Source organism: Barbus barbus, assembly GCF_936440315.1.
Source record: "Barbus barbus genome assembly, chromosome: 29".
Lineage (NCBI taxonomy): Eukaryota > Metazoa > Chordata > Actinopteri > Cypriniformes > Cyprinidae > Barbus > Barbus barbus.
The window spans coordinates 17,090,369-17,107,916 of NC_136757.1; the positions used below are offsets into that span (position 1 = coordinate 17,090,369).

Here is a 17,548-nt window from a genome sequence, read left to right on the forward strand (position 1 = left end):
GACTGTGAGAGAAAAGCAAGCAATTTGGATGCTAAAAGAAAAGAGGAAGTCAGTTAGAGCTCTAGCAAAAACAAAGGGCATGGAAAAATCAAGAGTTTGGAAACCACCAGCGACACCAAAAACGACCTGATCGGCTGAGAAAACAACAGTAGTTGATGACAGACAAATCTTAAAAGCTGTGAAAATGAATCCTAAAAGACTTATCTGTAAAATCACCAACAACTTCCAGAAAGCTGGGGTGATGTTCTGACAATTTACCATCCTCAGGAGACTTTGACACAGAATTACAGATGCTACACAGCAAGATGCAAACCTCTGACCAGCACCAAAAATAGAAAGGCAAGATTAGAGTTTGCAAAAAAGCACAAAGGTGAGCCAGAAGAGTATTGGAACTGTGTTTATGGACCGATGAGACAAAGATGAACCTTTATCTAAGTGATGGGAAAGCAAAAATGTGGAGAAAAAAAGGGAACTGCAATGATCCCAAGCATACATCCTCATCTGTAAAGCATAGTGGAGGTGGTGTCATGGTATGGACATGCATGGCTGCCTCTGGAACAGGCCCTCTATACTTTACTGATGACTGTATGATGACAGTAGCAGAATGAATTTGGAAGTACAAAACCATCTTGCCTACCAATATTCAAGAAAATGCCACCAGATTCATTGGGAAGTGCTTCATATTGCATCAGGACAATGACCCAAAACACCCTGCCAGTTCAGTCAAGGAATTTATAAGGGCAAAGAAATGGAAAATCTTAGATTGCCCAAATAAATCTCCTGATTTAAATCTGATTGAACATGAATTTCATCAGCTGGAGAGGAAAGGCAGAAACTCCCCAAAACAAGCAACAATTGGAATTGGCTGCATTAAAGGCTGGGAAAAGCATTTCAAAGGATGAGACCAAGAGTCTGGTGATGTCTATGGGTCACAGACTCACTGCTGTGATTATGCGCAAGGGATCTGCAACTAAATAATAGCTTTTAATCTTTTATATCTGCCTTATGTTCAGTTGTCCCAATACTTATGCTCACATCAATGAGTGGGATGAACTCTAAAAGTTCTGTTCTTTTTATTTGGTAAAACATATGTGTTGAAACGACTAATAATAAAATGTGACATTCTGTAGTTTTGTCTCATATTCATGTTTTAATCATATTTGCAAATGTCTTGACTCAACAGCCAACAGAGCAATTTTGTCTTTACTGTTCTTATACTTATGGAGGGCACTGTATGTATAGGTCTGTGTGTGAGTGTAATAAAATTTGAAAATATTGCATGCTTTTCAATTTCCTATTTATAGACACCTGCTCCTGTCAAAACAATGTACATGTCAGCTAAAAGGGTAAGATATAATAAAACACATTTTAATACCCTTTAAGAGTGTAATAATTAAAGATATGTTACAGAAATAATACAATTATGATTTCATCCAGCAATATGGCACTAAAATTCATCTTTTTTTTTTTTTTTTGCAGCAACAACTGTATGCATCTTCAGAAGCAGGTCTTACCCAGATGTCCTTGCACCGTTGTGGAGTCTATGGAAAAGCCTGTTCAGACTGCTGTCTGGCCAGAGACCCCTACTGCGCCTGGGATGGAGAAAACTGCTCTGCCTTTACACAAGCCACCAAAAGGTCAGAGAATCTGAATTCTTTAAAACTGCACGTACTTACCCTGTCTCCTCACAGCTAAATTGAGATGAGAAGGTTCTCTTAAAATACTCATGTGAGTCCCAAATACTAAAATTATGTGAAGTTTGATTTATATCTTGTATTATTTCATTTAGGAGGAGCAGAAGGCAGGATGTTAAACATGGTGACCCTTTGCGTCAGTGCCGGGGCTACAACGCTAACGGTAACAAAAACAAACAGTCATCAACAAATAGTCTGCAGGGTTATAATGAGGTCAGTCTGATGTAGTTGTATAATAGGACACTGCATATGACTGTAATATCTTCTGTATTTACTAGTGGAGAGGAGACTGCAGGAGAAAGTTCAGTTCGGCGTGGAGGGTAGCAGCACATTTCTGGAGTGTGTGCCACGCTCTCCTCAGGCCACTATTAAATGGCTCTACCAGAAGGAGGGAAGGCGAAAAGGGGTATGATTGCATTCTTTTACTTTATTTCAAACCAACCAGCCAAAAATAATAAATCTTTCTTGAGCATCAGATCATCCATATTAAAATAATTTCTGAAGGAAAAGTTATTTCATTTCTAATAAAATGTTCTTTTAGTTTCTTTTTAATGAGATCTATGCAACTTTGTTGAGCATGAGTCAAGTCACCTTTATTTATATAGCGCTTTTAGCAATACAGATTGTGTCAAAGCACTTAACAGTATCAAATTGGAGGATAGAGTGTCAGTAATGTATAAAAATTATTAAACACTCAATTTTCAGTTAAAGGCATTTCATTATTGAGTTCAGAGATGTTATTGTCTAGATCAGTTTAGTTTAAATAGTATCTGTGAAATCAAATTGACGATAATCACTAGAAATTAAGTGTCCCCAACTGAGCAAGCCAGAGGCGACAGCGGCAAGGAACCAAAACTCCCTCTGTGACAGAATGGAGAAAAAAAAAAAAAAACCTTGGTAGAAACCAGGCTCAGTTGGGGGGCCAGTTCTCCTCTGGCCAGGAGATAATTGTTTACTTAATGTTTTAATTAAATGTATTTATTTCTATTTTATATTGTTGCAATTTCTAACAATAATAGTGTTATGTAGTTAGGTATTTTAATATATTTTTAGTTATCTTTTATTTTTAAAATCAGGGAGACATCATCTCCCGGCGCCGATCCACCATCTGATCCGGACACGGACTGAGAAACAGAATAAGAAAGAAACAGACAAATATTAGCGTACATGCCATTCTTCTTACGATGTAATGAGTACATCATGTGTTATGGGGAGTGTCCCCGGTTCCGGTTGATCTAATTAATGCAACCTAACAATCCTTTAATGGATTTGAATAATAAAAGCGTATTAGTGTGCTATGTGTAAGCCAGGTTAAAGAAATGTGTCTTTAATCTAGATTTAAACTGACAGAGTGTGTCTGCCTCCCGAACAGTATTAGGTAGATTGTTCCAGAGTTTGGGTGCTAAATAGGAAAAGGATCTGCCGCCCGCAGTCGATTTTTGATATTCTAGGTATTATCAAACGGCCAGAGTTTTGAGAACGCAGCAGACGTGGAGGACTATAATGTGATAAGAGCTCGCTCAAGTACTGAGGAGCTAAGCCATTCAGGGCTTTATAAATAGTTTTAAAATCTATACGATGTTTGATAGGGAGCCAGTGCAGTGTTGACAGAACCGGGCTAATATGATTATACTTCTTGGTTCTAGTAAGAACTCTAGTTTGTTGATCAAGCGTGCAGAACAACCACCCAATAAAGCATTACAATAGTCTAACCTTGAGGTCATAAAAGCATGAATTAGCATTTCTGCATTTGACGTTGAGAGCATAGGTCGCAATTTAGATATGTTTTTGAGATGGAAAAATGCAGTTTTACAGATGCTAGAAACATGGCTTTCAAATGAAAGATTGCTATCAAAAAGCACACCTAGGTTCCTAACTGATGACGAAGAATCGACAGGGCAGCCGTCAAGTGTTAGATAGTGTTCTAGGTTATTATATGTGGGGTTTTTAGGTCCGATAATTAACACTTCTGTTTTTTTCAGAATTTAGCAGTAAGAAGTTACTCGTCATCCAGTTTTTTATATCGACTATGCATTCCGTTAGTTTCTCAATTTGGTGTGTTTCACCGGGCCGCAAAGAAATATAGAGCTGAGTATGATCAGCATAACAGTGAGAGCTAACACCATGTCTCCTGATAATATCTCCCAAGGGTAACATGTAAAGCGTGAACAGTAACGACCCTAGTACTGGTACTCCGTACTGCACTTGTGATCGATATGATACCTCTTCATTCACTGCTACGAATTGGCGGTCAGATAAGTACGATTTGAACCATGATAATGCACTTCCACTAATGCCAACAAAGTGTTCTAGTCTATTCAAAAGAATGTTGTGGTCGATAGTGTCAAACGCAGCGCTAAGATCCAGTAGCACTAATAAAGAGATACAACCACGATCAGATGATAAGAGTAGGTCATTTGTAACTCTAATGAGAGCAGTCTCAGTACATCATAGTACTGAGTACGGTCTAAATACTGACTGGAATTCCTCACAGATAGCATTTTTCTCTAAGAAGGAATATAATTGTGAGGATACTACCTTTTCTAGTATCTTTGACAGAGAAGGGAGATTTGAGATTGGTCTGTAATTAACTATATTTTTGGGGTCAAGTTGTGGTTTTTTAATGAGAGGCTTAATTACAGCCAATTTGAAGGTTTTGGGGGACATATCCTAATGACAATGACGAATTAATAATAGCCAAAAGAGGATCTATGACTTCTGGAAGCAGCTCTTTTAGTAGTTTAGATGGAATAGGGTCTAACATACATGTTGTTGGTTTAGATGATTTAACAAGTTTATACAATTCTTCCTCTCCTATAGTAGAGAATGAGTGGAATTGTTCCTCAGGGGATCTATAGTGTACTATCTGATGTGATACTGTAGCTGACGGCTGCATGATTACAATTTTATCTCTTATAGTATCTATCTTGGAAGTAAAGTAGTTCATAAAGTCATAACTGCTGTGCTCTTGGGGAATGCCAACACCTGTTGATGCTTTAATTTTCGTTAATTTAGCCACTATATTGAATAAATACCGGGGGTTATGTTTGTTTTCTTCTAGAAGAGTAGGTCCGGAAACATGTTGTCTAACCCCAATAGAGTTCAGAATGTCTATGAATGCTGATCCTAATGCATCTTTTTCATTATCGACATGGATATTAAAATCACCAACAATTAAGACTTTATCTGCAGCCAGAACTAACTCCGATAGAAAATCAGCAAATTCTTTAATAAAGTCTGTATGGTGTCCTGGTGGCCTGTATACAGTAGCCAGTACAAACATCATAGGGGATTTATCACTAACACGTGTTCTCTAGATAATGTTATACGCATCACCATAACTTCAAACGAGTTATACTTAAAGCCTGCCCTCTGAGAAATACTGAGAATATTGCTATAAATTGTAGCAACACCTCCCCCTTTACCTTTTGGACGGGGCTCATTTTTATAGCAGTAATCTTGGGAGGTAGACTCATTTAAAGTAATGTATTCATCTGGTTTTAGCCATGTTTCTGTCCAACAGAGCAAATATAGGTTATGATCATTGATCAAATCATTTACAAAAAGTGCTTTTGTAGAAAGGGACCTGATATTCAGTAAGCCAAGTTTTATAAATTGTTTCTCTCTATTGTAAACATTTTTTATTTGTTGAACATCAATTAGATTGTTACTCTTAATTTGGTTTGGATGTTTTCTGTATTTTCTAGTTCGGGGAACAGACACAGTTTCTATAGTGTGATATCTAGGTGAAGGAGTCTCTGTGTGCTGAGAATTAACTGATTTCTGTGACGTTTAGCCAGTCTGTTTGCTTCCTGACCTGGGCCCCAGTTAGTCAAGTACGAACTCTGACTATGTGCCATATTTCTAGAGAGAAGAGCGGCACCACCCCAGGAGGGATTAACACCATCTCTTTTCAACAGGTCAGGTCTGCCCCAAAAACTTGTCCAATTGTCTATGAAACCTATGTTATTATGCGGGCACCACTTAGACATCCAGCCATTGAGTGACGACAGTCTGCTATGAATCTCATTGCCACAGTAAGCAGGGAGGGGGCCAGAGCATATTACAGTGTCTGACATCGTACTTGCAAGTTCACACACGTCTTTAACATTATTTTTAGTGATCTCCGACTGGCGAAGTCGAACATCATTAGCGCCGACATGAATAACAATCTTACTGAATTTACGTTTAGCATTAGTCAGCACTTTTAAATTTGCCAAGATGTCAGGCGCTCTGGCTCCCAGTAAACAATGGACTATGGTGGCTGGTGACTCTATTTTCACGTTCCATACAATAGAATCGCCAATAACTAGAGCACTTTCATCAGGTTTCTCAGTGGGTGCGTCACTGAGTGGGGAGAACCTGTTTGATGTTTTGATCGGAACGGAAGAGCAGTGCTTTGACTAGGGCCGCCTCACAGTCACCCAGTTGCCCTGCTGCACGGGCTCAACCGGAACCGAACAATGTACATGACTCCCTGAGCTAGTCACATCCAAAGCAGTATCTACAGCCCTCACATTCTTACTGTCCTCAGTTAAAGTTTGGATGTGTGTCTCTAGTTCTAAAATCTAGTTCTCTGTTAGCCTAACTATATCCCTGCATTTATCACATGTGAATCCCTCGTCGCCGACAGAGAGAGATAAACTATACATGTGACAAACAGTGCAAATAACAAGAGAAGGAGAAGCCATTACTCACAGTGATAGATGAATGATTTACTTACCACTGTTGTTTGATGAACTCGTGAGTTCAAATGGAGCGAGAGAGAGATGAAAAGGAGCGAGAAATAATAGGCGCGAATAGAAACGCGAGTGGAAACGCGAATGACAAGCTAACCGGCTAACGAATGCTAATGCATGGCACACGCGTTGCACTCGCGGTTTTAGATTAAAAGCAAACTATCAAATTAGTCAGATTAGTTTGATAGATAATATCAGAAATATGGAGGGAATTAAGTTATATTTTATCACTTTAAACAATAAATTTTAAACAAAAGAGTGATAGTAAAATTCAGCAGAAAGCGAAGCTACAAGGAGCTACCTCTCAGCAAACCTCTCAGCAGAACGGCAGACAGGAGCATGAGAGGTCTTTCAGAAACATTAACAAATCTCTTTGTTGACAGCTGAATCGAGAGGGAGAGATTCTTAAGACTCCTCAGGGGGTTCTTCTGAAAACGCTCACCAAAGCAGACGCAGGCCTCTACCATTGTCTTGCTACAGAAAATAACTTCAAGCACACGCTGGCTCGTGTTTCCTTGCGCATCCTGGACCGGGACATTGCTGTAGCCCTCACCACCCCTGATGAGGAGGAGGAGGCATCGAGGAGCCATCACAAAAACCATCAACAGGACCCTGCTGCTCCTACCCCAGCGCTCCTGCTGGAGCCTGAAATGCGTCTGATTCAGCAGTACTGCCAGTCCTACTGGGAGCAGCTGACGGCCGGCAGAAACTCACAGGCTGACCTCCCCAAACGTGCAAATCGCAGACACACAGAAGCACGGAAGGCTAGTGGGGAGTGAGGAGGACAAGATAAGAGAGTGACCTGTCTGTCATCTTGCTCCGAGCGGTTCGTGAACTTGCATAGGTTAGTTCATGTGCAGTGGCACCAAAAAGTATTTGGACATTTTTACACTGTTCAATATACACTTAAAATGAGACCTAAAATGAAAATGTATTCATTTAACTACTTGCATGAGATAATTCTTCAACAGTGGCCCCAAAAATTATTTGGACACTTTTGGACAGTTAAAAATTATTTAATTATGATGATTGTTTGGACACTTAAAAATAAATGCATTTTTACAGTTTTCAAAATGAACCAAATTAACTGAATTAATACGTTCATGAACAGTGGCTCCAAATAATTGTTTAAAAAAAAAAAAATTCCAATCTAAATTTATTTTAAACATAAAAATGAATAAATTGTTGTTAAAAATTACTTTTTAAAATAGTTATTTCTTAAACACTGTCCCCAAAAAATAATTTTTACAGTTTGAACACAGTTGTTTTGAAATTTGGCACGTTGATATTTTATCAAATTTAAGAACATTCACCCCAAAAATAAAATGTCCAAGTCCTTTTTTGGGATCATTGTATGTAATCATACATTCGTTGTTCATTCACTGATCCAAAGTTTTAAGTACGTGACCATTCGTCTGTTGTACCGGGATTGTAGCTGATGTTGATTTAGGACTTACCGTTTCCACTCGCCACAGTGATTTGACTGCATTTCAGTATTATAAACAGGTGTAAACTTTTACTAACCTCACAAATTAAGCTGTAAATGTTCTTCAGGATTCAGTAATTACATACTGGATTTAATTAACATAAAAAATCAACCAATAAACCATAAAGCACCTTTAAAGAGGATATTACCTTATAAGCTTTTAAAACGTTCCACTATCCTGTCGTCAGAAAGCCCCTTTGTTAAATCACCAGTCATTGGGCCAGTGCAATTTCTAATGTTCCACCTGGATTATGAAATTGTCAAAGTAATTTATGTATGTATGTTTAATAGTAATATATGTATGGATTCCAATAACTGGTTTAATAATGGCACCAAACATTTGCAAGAACTCACTTGCTGTTTCTCACCATTTGTAATATATATTTATTTGAAGTTGTATATTTTTTTTATGGGATGGTCTTTGAGGATACTGAATAAGGGTGGAGGGCATTTTTGCATGATTGAGATATTAGATATGTTGTCATATTTATTTCAATGTATTCAAAATGACTGACATTGTTTAGGAAATAGCACCTTTATGCTGTGCATTTCATGCTTTGTGTCTGGTTGAGCAATCACCGTTCAAGTGAATACAAACGTCATATGAGTTCACTCCGATAATATCTAACACTGGAAATATTTCACAATGTTTGTGTCCTTTTTTAGTTGAATGGTAGAATAGTCTGGTTGTAAATTACAATACTCTGTCTTGCTCTTAGATGTTGTCTTGTACGGGGAAAAAAAATAAACGAGGAATAATTTGTGATTCGCTTTTCAATTCACATTTTAGTATGTTTACATATTGTAAATACATTCAGTACTGATTCACATTATATGTTGTTATAGATATCGACATCAACTGAAACACTCAGAAACTGAGAACCCTTGAGACTAGAAAGAGAACGATATATCGGTACAATATTTTACATTAGATTACCTTTTAATTACCTTTGCCATAATCCAATGCTCCCTTAAGGTAAATAACAACAAAAAAAACTATAATTTAATATATCTTTTAAATGTAATACTTAGTCAATTTCAAAATTATCATCCATTTTTCATACAGTATAATAAAATTGATTTAATTTGTTTAGGAATAATAGAATTTTAATATCAGCCATTTATCAGCATTTTTCTGAATGGGCCAGAATATCAGTGCATCCCTAGAGAAAATGCTTTGGATCAGTGTTGTTTAACTTCCAAAACATGTAAAACTGCCTTGGTACATGTATTGAAAGCATTTCAGTTGCATCAGGATTAATCCCACTCTTCATCGTCATCCTCGTCATCATCAAATTCATCGTCCTCTTCTACAAGATATGGTAGATATGGCATAAGGTAAAAGGTTAATAGGTATGCAGGGTCCAGCAGACCAACTTAATGTCTGAGCATTAATTACAAAATATATTGTGTATAATAATATAAGGTACTACTTCTTTCCTTCATAATTACTATATTAATTGACAAAAAAAAAAAAAAATCTAGTGATTGAGTGGTTACCAGATGAATGGATGGCTTTACTCCTCTTCTGCATCACCATCATGAGAGCTCCAACTATTCCCTCTCCTGTATCCAGGGCAGGTGGAGGTGTATCTGGGTTGGTGGTCACCTGGGTAAAAGACAATCATAACATTATCAATAATGAGAAGCTAACTTTATAGGAATCTTATTTGTGCTTGGATCTTGTAAGTGGGTGACCTGCTTTGAAAACAAAAATGACCTTAACTTTTCAAGGAAATATAATATTTATACTGCCATTCATAAGATCAAAATATAGTAAAATCTGCAATATTGTGAAATATATTACAAATCCCAATAATGTTGTAATATATTTTAAAATGTAATTTATTTCTGTGATGGCAAAGCTGAATTTTCAGCATGCACTACTCCAGTCTCAAGAAACATTTTTTATTATCAATGTTGAAAACAGTTTTGCGGCTCGATATTTTTGTGGAAACTGCACTGCATTTTTTCACAATTCTTTAATGAATAGAACAAAACAACAACACTGAAATAGAAAGTTTTGTGACATTATAAAAGTCTATACTGTCATTTTTGATCAATTAAATTATTAATTATTAACTTTAAAATGGTATTGTAGATACTCACCTTTTTGAGTTTCATCCCTGATTGTATCTGGGAAAGTAATGCTCCTCTACCTCTCTCCCCACCGCTGGATGCTGGAGGTGGTGGACCACTTGGAGATGAGGGGTTGCTTTCGAAGTTCACTGGAGGAGGAGGAGCAGCAGGAGGTGGAGGAGGAGGTGGCGGAGGCGGAGGCGGACCGCCTGCACTGGGTTTGGCTGAGACTGGAGGAGGCGGAGGGGTGAAGCCCGAGGAATTGCTTCGGGGAGGAAAGTTGGATTCAAAGCGACGAGGTGGAGGCACAGAATCAGCAAAGTCTTCAGGTGGAGGAGGTGGAAATGATTCACAAGGTGGAGGAGGGAAGAAATCAGATGGGGGAGGAGGTAATGGCATATTAGATTGAGGCGGAGGTGGCAAACATTCACTATTGTCTCTCGGAGGTGGGGGTAAGGGTGCGCTCCTCACACCCGGGGGTAGTGATGGTGGAGCTGCCCCAGCAGGTTGGGGTGGCAGAAAGCTACCTCGTCTTTCGGCCATTTGTGGTCCAGGTTTCTTTCCTGGAACGGGGGCTAAAGACTCCCTACGTTCTCCTGGAAGTGGTGGTGGGGGTAAACCTCCACTCCGACCTCCAGGTGGAGGTGGTAAAGGTGCGCTGCGGGGTCCTGGAGGTTGAGGCAAGGGTCCAGTTCGGCCTCCGGCAGGAACTGGTGGCAAGGGGCCCAAGGATGTAGATCGGGCTGGCAGAGGACCACCGCGGCCCTCAGGGGTTTGTGGTGATGCAACTGCTCTTGGAGGTGTAGGTGGAAGGGAACCTCGATGAGAAGGTGGACCAGAGGGTTGACCCGGGACAGGCGGTAGTGGCCCCAATCGACCTTGAGGTAGTGGTGGCGGAGCTGAGGAGTACCCAGATGGCACTTGGGGAAGAGAACCCCGATGTCCACTGGGAACAGGAGGGCGTACAGACTCTAAACAAAAATTAAATAATACGTTAAGAGGGATAGTTCACCCAAAAATGAAAATTCTGTTATTAATTACTTGCCCTCATGTCGTTCCAAACCCACAAGACCTTCCTTTGTTCATCCTCGGAAGACCAATTGAGATATCTTTAATGAAATCTCAAAGAGTTCTGACCCTGCATAGACAGCCAAGAAACTACCAAGTTCAAGGTCCAGAAAAGTAGTAAGGACATCGATGAAATAGTCCATGTGACATCAGTGGTTAACCTTAATTTTATGAAGCTACAAGGCCACTTTTTGTGCGCAAAGAAAACAAAAATAATGACTTTATTTAACAATTTTTTTTCTCTTCTGTCTCACTCTTCTTCGCGAGTTCACAACATTACCACAACGCAACGCATGGACTATTTTGATGACGTCCTTACTACCTTACTAGGCCTTGAACGTGTCAGTTGTGTTGCTGTCTATGCAGGGTCAGAAAGCTCTCGGATTTCATCAAAAATGTCTTAATTTGTGTTCCGAAGATGAACAAAGGTCTTACGGGTTTGGAACGACATTATCATGAGTAATTAATGACAGAATTTTCACTTTTGGGTGAACTATCCCTTTAACATGAAACAAATCTAACATTTTAACTTACCCTGCTCGTTCACAGCCTTTTTAACAGCCTCCAATCCACCTGAACGCTCAATGACATCATAAATGAGCTGAGAGGTTTCCGAATCATTCATATCTGCTTCACTGATCCCAGCGCAGGACAGAATTTTCATCAGGTCCGGGTCCAAATTGTTGGAACCCATGCCAAAGTGACTGACATGCCTAAAGTCATGACATAAAGAAATGTAAGCTAACCAAAAACCTCTTCAGAATCATTTTTCTCAGTTAAAGTGAGCCTGCTTATTTACTCACGTGAATCCACTGGGTGCTCCAATATCCCCCTTCAACAGTTTGGATCCTTTCTTTTTATTTTTCTTGTCTTTCTCTTTCTTGTCTTTCTTTGATTTGGAAGTGGTAATTTGGTTCTGAATATTACTTGGTACCAAAGGAGGCATGGAAGAAGAGGTAGGAATGCCAGAACCTGTGATTGAAGATGTAATAATATATTATTATTTTTCTATATATATATATATATATATATATAGCTCTACGAAAGAAAGAAAGAAAGAAAAACAAATATAGCAGCAGAAATAGATTGGACTGCCTTGTTTTCTAATGCAAAGTAAAGGTTAATGAAAATGTCTAACAAAAAGTGAAAGATCTATTAAATATATTTAAAATAGTCAAATACATTTATTTTTCCAAAAGACAAGCAAAATATTAATGTGAAAAGTGATTTACTTACCATTTGGTCGAGGAAGTGGTGGCAAAGCTCCATGATCTAAAAAAAGAAAAGAAATATCTATTTGATTTGCACCTTGTTCAAATAACCTACACTTAAAAAAATATATATAAATAAAATAAAAAATAATTAATGCAGTGATTTTGAGAAATCACGTTGTTACCTCTACATTCTTGTCCTTTTTTCTGCTGTTTCTCTTTATTACAGGAAAACATAAAACAGTCATTTTAAGACGCTGATCTTAAGAAGCAGATCATCTTCATAATCAGATTTATTGAACTAAATAAATAATTGAATACCAAAACGATTATTTCTCTGGCTGATCTTGTCCTCCACTACAGCAAAGAAATAGTCAGCCTCCCCTACATCTGCAAAGTTCAACCCCACTTGACAGTCCTGAGGAGAGATGCAAAGTTGAGTTTTTATTTCTATTATAAAGATTCCTAATTAAAGTAAGAAAGCATATAAACTATTAGATAATAAATAGTAAGTCCTCACTATTTTCGCTTTTCAGTTCAACCTAAATTGTGAATGTATTTTTGTTTTCTACTTTAGATAGTTCAATCAGTTTTTATAATAAAGTATTTTTACAGTGTGTCTGACAGTGGGATGACCAGTTATTATGGTTTTCATCAGTAAGAAGTACAGGCAAATACTGTGGGTTACTTTAGCTTCTTTTGCCTACATATATGCAACAGCAGACCGTATTGTTGTAGACAGTGATATGAGGAAGTACCAGTGATGCACTAAATTAACCTTGCAGGAAAGAGAAATAAAAACTTCCCCAGCACAAAAAAATGTAGTATTGCTGTGTCATTCTGTGTGTAAATGTTAAAATAAACTGTGAGAATGACAGTGAGCATATGACTCACAAAGTTGCTTTGGAATGCTGTAAATACAACAGCTAAACACTTACATCTCCAGGGAAAGTATGAAAAAAAGGCCTGGTCCTTTGGTACATCAGTTGGTTATAGATTTCCTGTTCCCACACCAGCTTCCCTGCCTGAAGGGAAGAAACAGGTCTGAGATCATCTCAGTTTTCTGCCAGACAAACACATGTTTGTTGAACTGCTCAAGGGTGAAATTTGTATGTATTTAATTTTATTTATGAGATTTTAATTCATGTTAAGAACCTTGATGTCATAGAGACGGATGAAAAAGGAGCGCAGAGGACTGTCTTTGACGAAACAAACTACTCCAGACTGCTGTGGTGTCCAGCGGTTCGGCTCACTCGGAAGAGCCATAAGTAACTGCACGACTGCTGAGGACAGAGACTACAGACAAAACCAGAAAAAGGCTATAATTAGTGTCATACTTTCACAAAGGCCTGTTTTTCTCACATGCATGACTGCATGTGAGAAAAACATGAATTGCATGTGCATGTGCATGTGATTTATGTTCACTAATGAACACACCAAGCAAATCACACTCAAGTGTCCAAAACATAAGATGGAGGATATGCATTAGCTGTTTACAAATCTCTTTCTGTGGCAGGAAATGTCTTTAAGCAACTTCCCCTGTCAAACCCCCCTCAGTGATCACAGTTCAAGCTGCAGTGAGGGCTAATTTCACACCTTCTCTTCCTTTAATCACAAAAGCTTTCACTGTGCATTCAAGCAGCACCAAAAATTACCCACGAAATGGCAGTTACTGCACTGTTGGGTCTGCAGCAGAGGTCTTGATCTGTTTGAGGACGGCTACCATGTTGAAAAAATTAAATCAGTGTTATATTCCATAAAATAAAATATTTTTGATGAGCATGTACAACTTCATTTTGCGATGTGTGCAAATTAAGCAATACAAATTCATAATCAGCGAATATTTGTATGTGTGTGGTGTATAACTTTAGTAGTCGCTTTAGATAAACACTTCGGCTAAAGAATATAGTTGGCAACAGGATCTGGTCCTGAATGTGTAATAATGGAATGATCAGAGGAAGCAGAAATAAACAACCCAGTACAGAAGTGAGAAGCATTTTTGGATTAGCTGGTTTACCAACAGATTTCTTTGATGTGCAGTTTGAGCTACATGACCGTGATTAGTTTATTAGACACTTTAAATAGCTACACAGGATGGATGGATGGATAGATAGATAGATAGATAGATAGATAGATAGATAGATAGATAGATAGATAGATAGATAGATAGATAGATAGATAGATTATACATCAATTTTAGAGCCCTTTCCGTTAACCATAAAATGCAGTGCAATGAAGTGTAAAATTCAAAATATAGGTAAAACACCTGTAAAAAATAAATAAATACAGAAATATTTCAATATTATAAATGCAGAATATTTAAAGAAAATACTATTTATATTTGAAATGAAGAAAAAAATCTTTTGTAATGTGTCACGCAGGGACTTCTGAAAATATAATTGTACCGATATTTCATACTTTGAAAAACATAAATTCAAATCATCTAAATAATGCTGATTTGAATAAACTGTGACACTGTTTTACATTTAATGCGCTTTTTAACATTTTATTGCTGTTAAATCTACAAATTGTCACCATATACAGTAAGGTCACTTTTGTGTAGCAAACCCTTTTTCCATTTAAAATTGGTCAAAGTGAAAATGTGATAAAAATTAGATCAGTAAATGACAGCTTCTCAAAGAGAGAAGTAAAACTTTATGGTCAAGTACTTTTCTTCAGATATTACAAAACATTTAGATATTTCTGTATGGTAAAATTTCTTTTTTTTTCATATAAATTAAAATAGTATTTTGTTGTGTAAAACTTTTAATACTATCTTGCAAGTCATAAAACAAACTTCAACAGTGATAAAGACAAATAAGTGAACACATTAGACAGTGTAAATTTTGTCAAATGCTTTTAAAGCATACAGTCAAATTTTGGCCCATGGTTTGCACAGATGTCACTCCATTTCATCAAGATAACACTTTCACCCATCTTCCCTCTGCAAAGTGTACTTTTCCCTTAGGCTTGTACTAAAGGCCCTTGAACACACTTACCACACACCTCCTGCCCAGCAGATCCTCCAGCCTCTCATTCTCCTGTGGACTGAGCAGAGAGCTGCCCACACTCTCCTGACCTTTCCCCTTCGATGCCCGCTTCATGGCCTCATATGCACATGGAACAATCCCTTAAAAAACTTAAACTTGAAGAGAAAGAAAGAAAGAGACCCTGGAAGAGAACGAGAGATCTCTGAACTACCGGTAACTAGACTGAACAGCAAGCATTGAGTTTCTCTTCCTAGTTCTTACTCTCAGCATCAGCAGACAAAAGGTTTTGACAGGAAATGGACAACCACACTTTTTTTCTTTTCTATTTTCAATCTCTCGCCTTGTTGTCAGCATGACAGACTGCTGTATGTTCATGTTGCTTTCAGATGAGAGCGGAAGTCCCCTTAGACTGCAGTCTGATCATCAGAACAGCCATGTCTACAATGTACAACTATACCAAGATAAACTTCTGTTGGTCGGTTCCTGTCTGGTGACTTTAATATCTATCTGTATGTCACATATAATGAAGAATCAAACAAAACAGGCAGGCTGAGTAATTACCAACAGTGTGGAAAAAAAAGTGATGGTGAAAGGAGTGTTATGGAAGGGATTTTTGGCTTTTCGCAACTTTTCTACAAAATATACCTCACACAACCACACTGTTTAGCTTTTAGTTTTTCACAAAAAAAGACAACATATCGTACTGAGATTTTTGTTGTTGTTGTTCTCTTAATAAATGTACTTGTCTCTAGTACTTTAGTCAAATGGATTTGTTTGTCCTGTAAATGCTAAATGTTTTTGCAACTCTTTTCACAACAAATAGCCTACATATCCCTTGTTTTAGATTTTTTTTTTTTCTCAAATAAAACACCTTAATAAGCTACTTAATATATTCATTATACAGGTGCATCTCAAAAAAAATTGTTTTGGTAACATTTCAAAAAGTGAAAATTTGAAAGATTCAGCTGGGAGAACATCTAGCAACTAATTTAGTTAATTGACATCAGGTCTGTAACATGATTAGCTATAAAGGGATGTCTTAGAGAGGCAGAGTCTCTCCGATCTGTGTAAAAGGATTGTGGAATACTTTAAAAACAACATTCTTCAACGTCAAATTGTGAAGGCTTTGCAAATCTCATCTACAGTGCATAACATCATCGAAAGATTCATAGAAACTGGAGAAATCTCTGTGCATAAGGGACAAGGCCGAAGACCTTTGTTGGATGTTATGTTATCTATGCTCTATTGTGAATAAAATATTGGCTCATGTGATTTAAAATTCTTTTTGTTTTCATTTTATTCAAATTTAAAAAACGTCCCAATATTTCCGGAATTTGGGTTGTAATTTACACAAAAGAAAAAACCCATTGATGAGCTAGGTAGCCAAGCAGCACATCAGCCTGTAGAGAGTTAGAGAGAAGTGCCTAGCAGTACAGAGATGACGTGAATAAAGTTGCAAGCTGCAATAGTTCAATAATATTTCTTCATGTATGATACACATTGTTATCATATTTGGCCACACACCATACTTGGCCACACACCACTTCCCTTTCCTTTTCCCCTTTTTAAGTTTTAACTCCTCTGTTAGCCTACTGATGTAGGTATAGCATAAATGAAATTTGTGCTGTTTTGTGTCTGTGCTTTGTTGTTATCACTCAGATATTACTCATATGGGGTTTAAGGATTCTAGAAAGTAATAGCAATGACTAACAACTAAAAATTTAATTTTAAGGCAATAAACACGATTAGATGCGCCGCCTGCAAGGCAGGCTGGTAGACAGCAGGGGGCGCCCTAGATCGTAACCATTTTCATTATATATATATATATATATATATATATATATATATATATATATATATATATATATATATATATAATGAAAACGGTTACGATCTAGGGCGCCCCTTGGAAATATATATATATATATATATATATATATACAAAGATATACTCAGCTATATAGCTACAGGTGCATCTAATAATAATAATAATAATAATAATAATATCATGACAAAGTTCAATTTTTTGTAACTTATTTCAAAAAGTGAAACTTTCATATATTCTAGATTCATTTCATGTAAAGTAAAATATTTCAAAAGTTTTTTGTTTTAATTTTGATGATTAGAGCTTACAGCTCATGAAAGTCTAAAATCCAGTATCTCAAAATATTAGAATATTTCCTAAGATCAATCAAAAAAGGATTTGCAAAACAGAAAAGTTCTTTAAAGTATGTTAATTTCTGCACTCAATATTTGGTCGAGGCTCCTTTAGCACAAACTC

The 17,548-nt window shown here is 37.3% G+C and overlaps 2 protein-coding genes across 2 annotated transcripts in view; one reads left to right on the forward strand and one right to left on the reverse strand.

The window, feature by feature from the left end:
* LOC306849474 (semaphorin-3F-like) overlaps positions 1-8,684 on the forward strand; it is a 31,386-nt gene extending 22,702 nt beyond the window's left edge. The window contains exons 14-18 of the mRNA XM_079384519.1: positions 1,305-1,346; positions 1,480-1,637; positions 1,790-1,857; positions 1,973-2,100; positions 6,817-8,684. Of these exons, the coding sequence (XP_079240645.1) occupies positions 1,305-1,346; positions 1,480-1,637; positions 1,790-1,857; positions 1,973-2,100; positions 6,817-7,212 (792 nt within the window). The 3' untranslated portion in view covers positions 7,213-8,684. The remainder of the gene's footprint in view (positions 1-1,304; positions 1,347-1,479; positions 1,638-1,789; positions 1,858-1,972; positions 2,101-6,816) is intronic.
* On the reverse strand, positions 8,283-15,656 carry LOC306849475 (uncharacterized protein). Its single transcript, XM_079384520.1, has 11 exons — positions 15,277-15,656; positions 13,433-13,573; positions 13,216-13,302; positions 12,599-12,695; positions 12,463-12,495; positions 12,303-12,338; positions 11,870-12,038; positions 11,601-11,779; positions 10,029-10,969; positions 9,420-9,528; positions 8,283-9,229 (listed from the first exon to the last, which is right to left on the reverse strand). The coding sequence occupies exons 1-11, from the start codon at positions 15,379-15,381 to the stop codon at positions 9,177-9,179; spliced, it is 1,950 nt and encodes a 649-aa protein (XP_079240646.1). The 5' UTR covers positions 15,382-15,656; the 3' UTR covers positions 8,283-9,176.
* Positions 15,657-17,548: the final 1,892 nt, after the last annotated feature.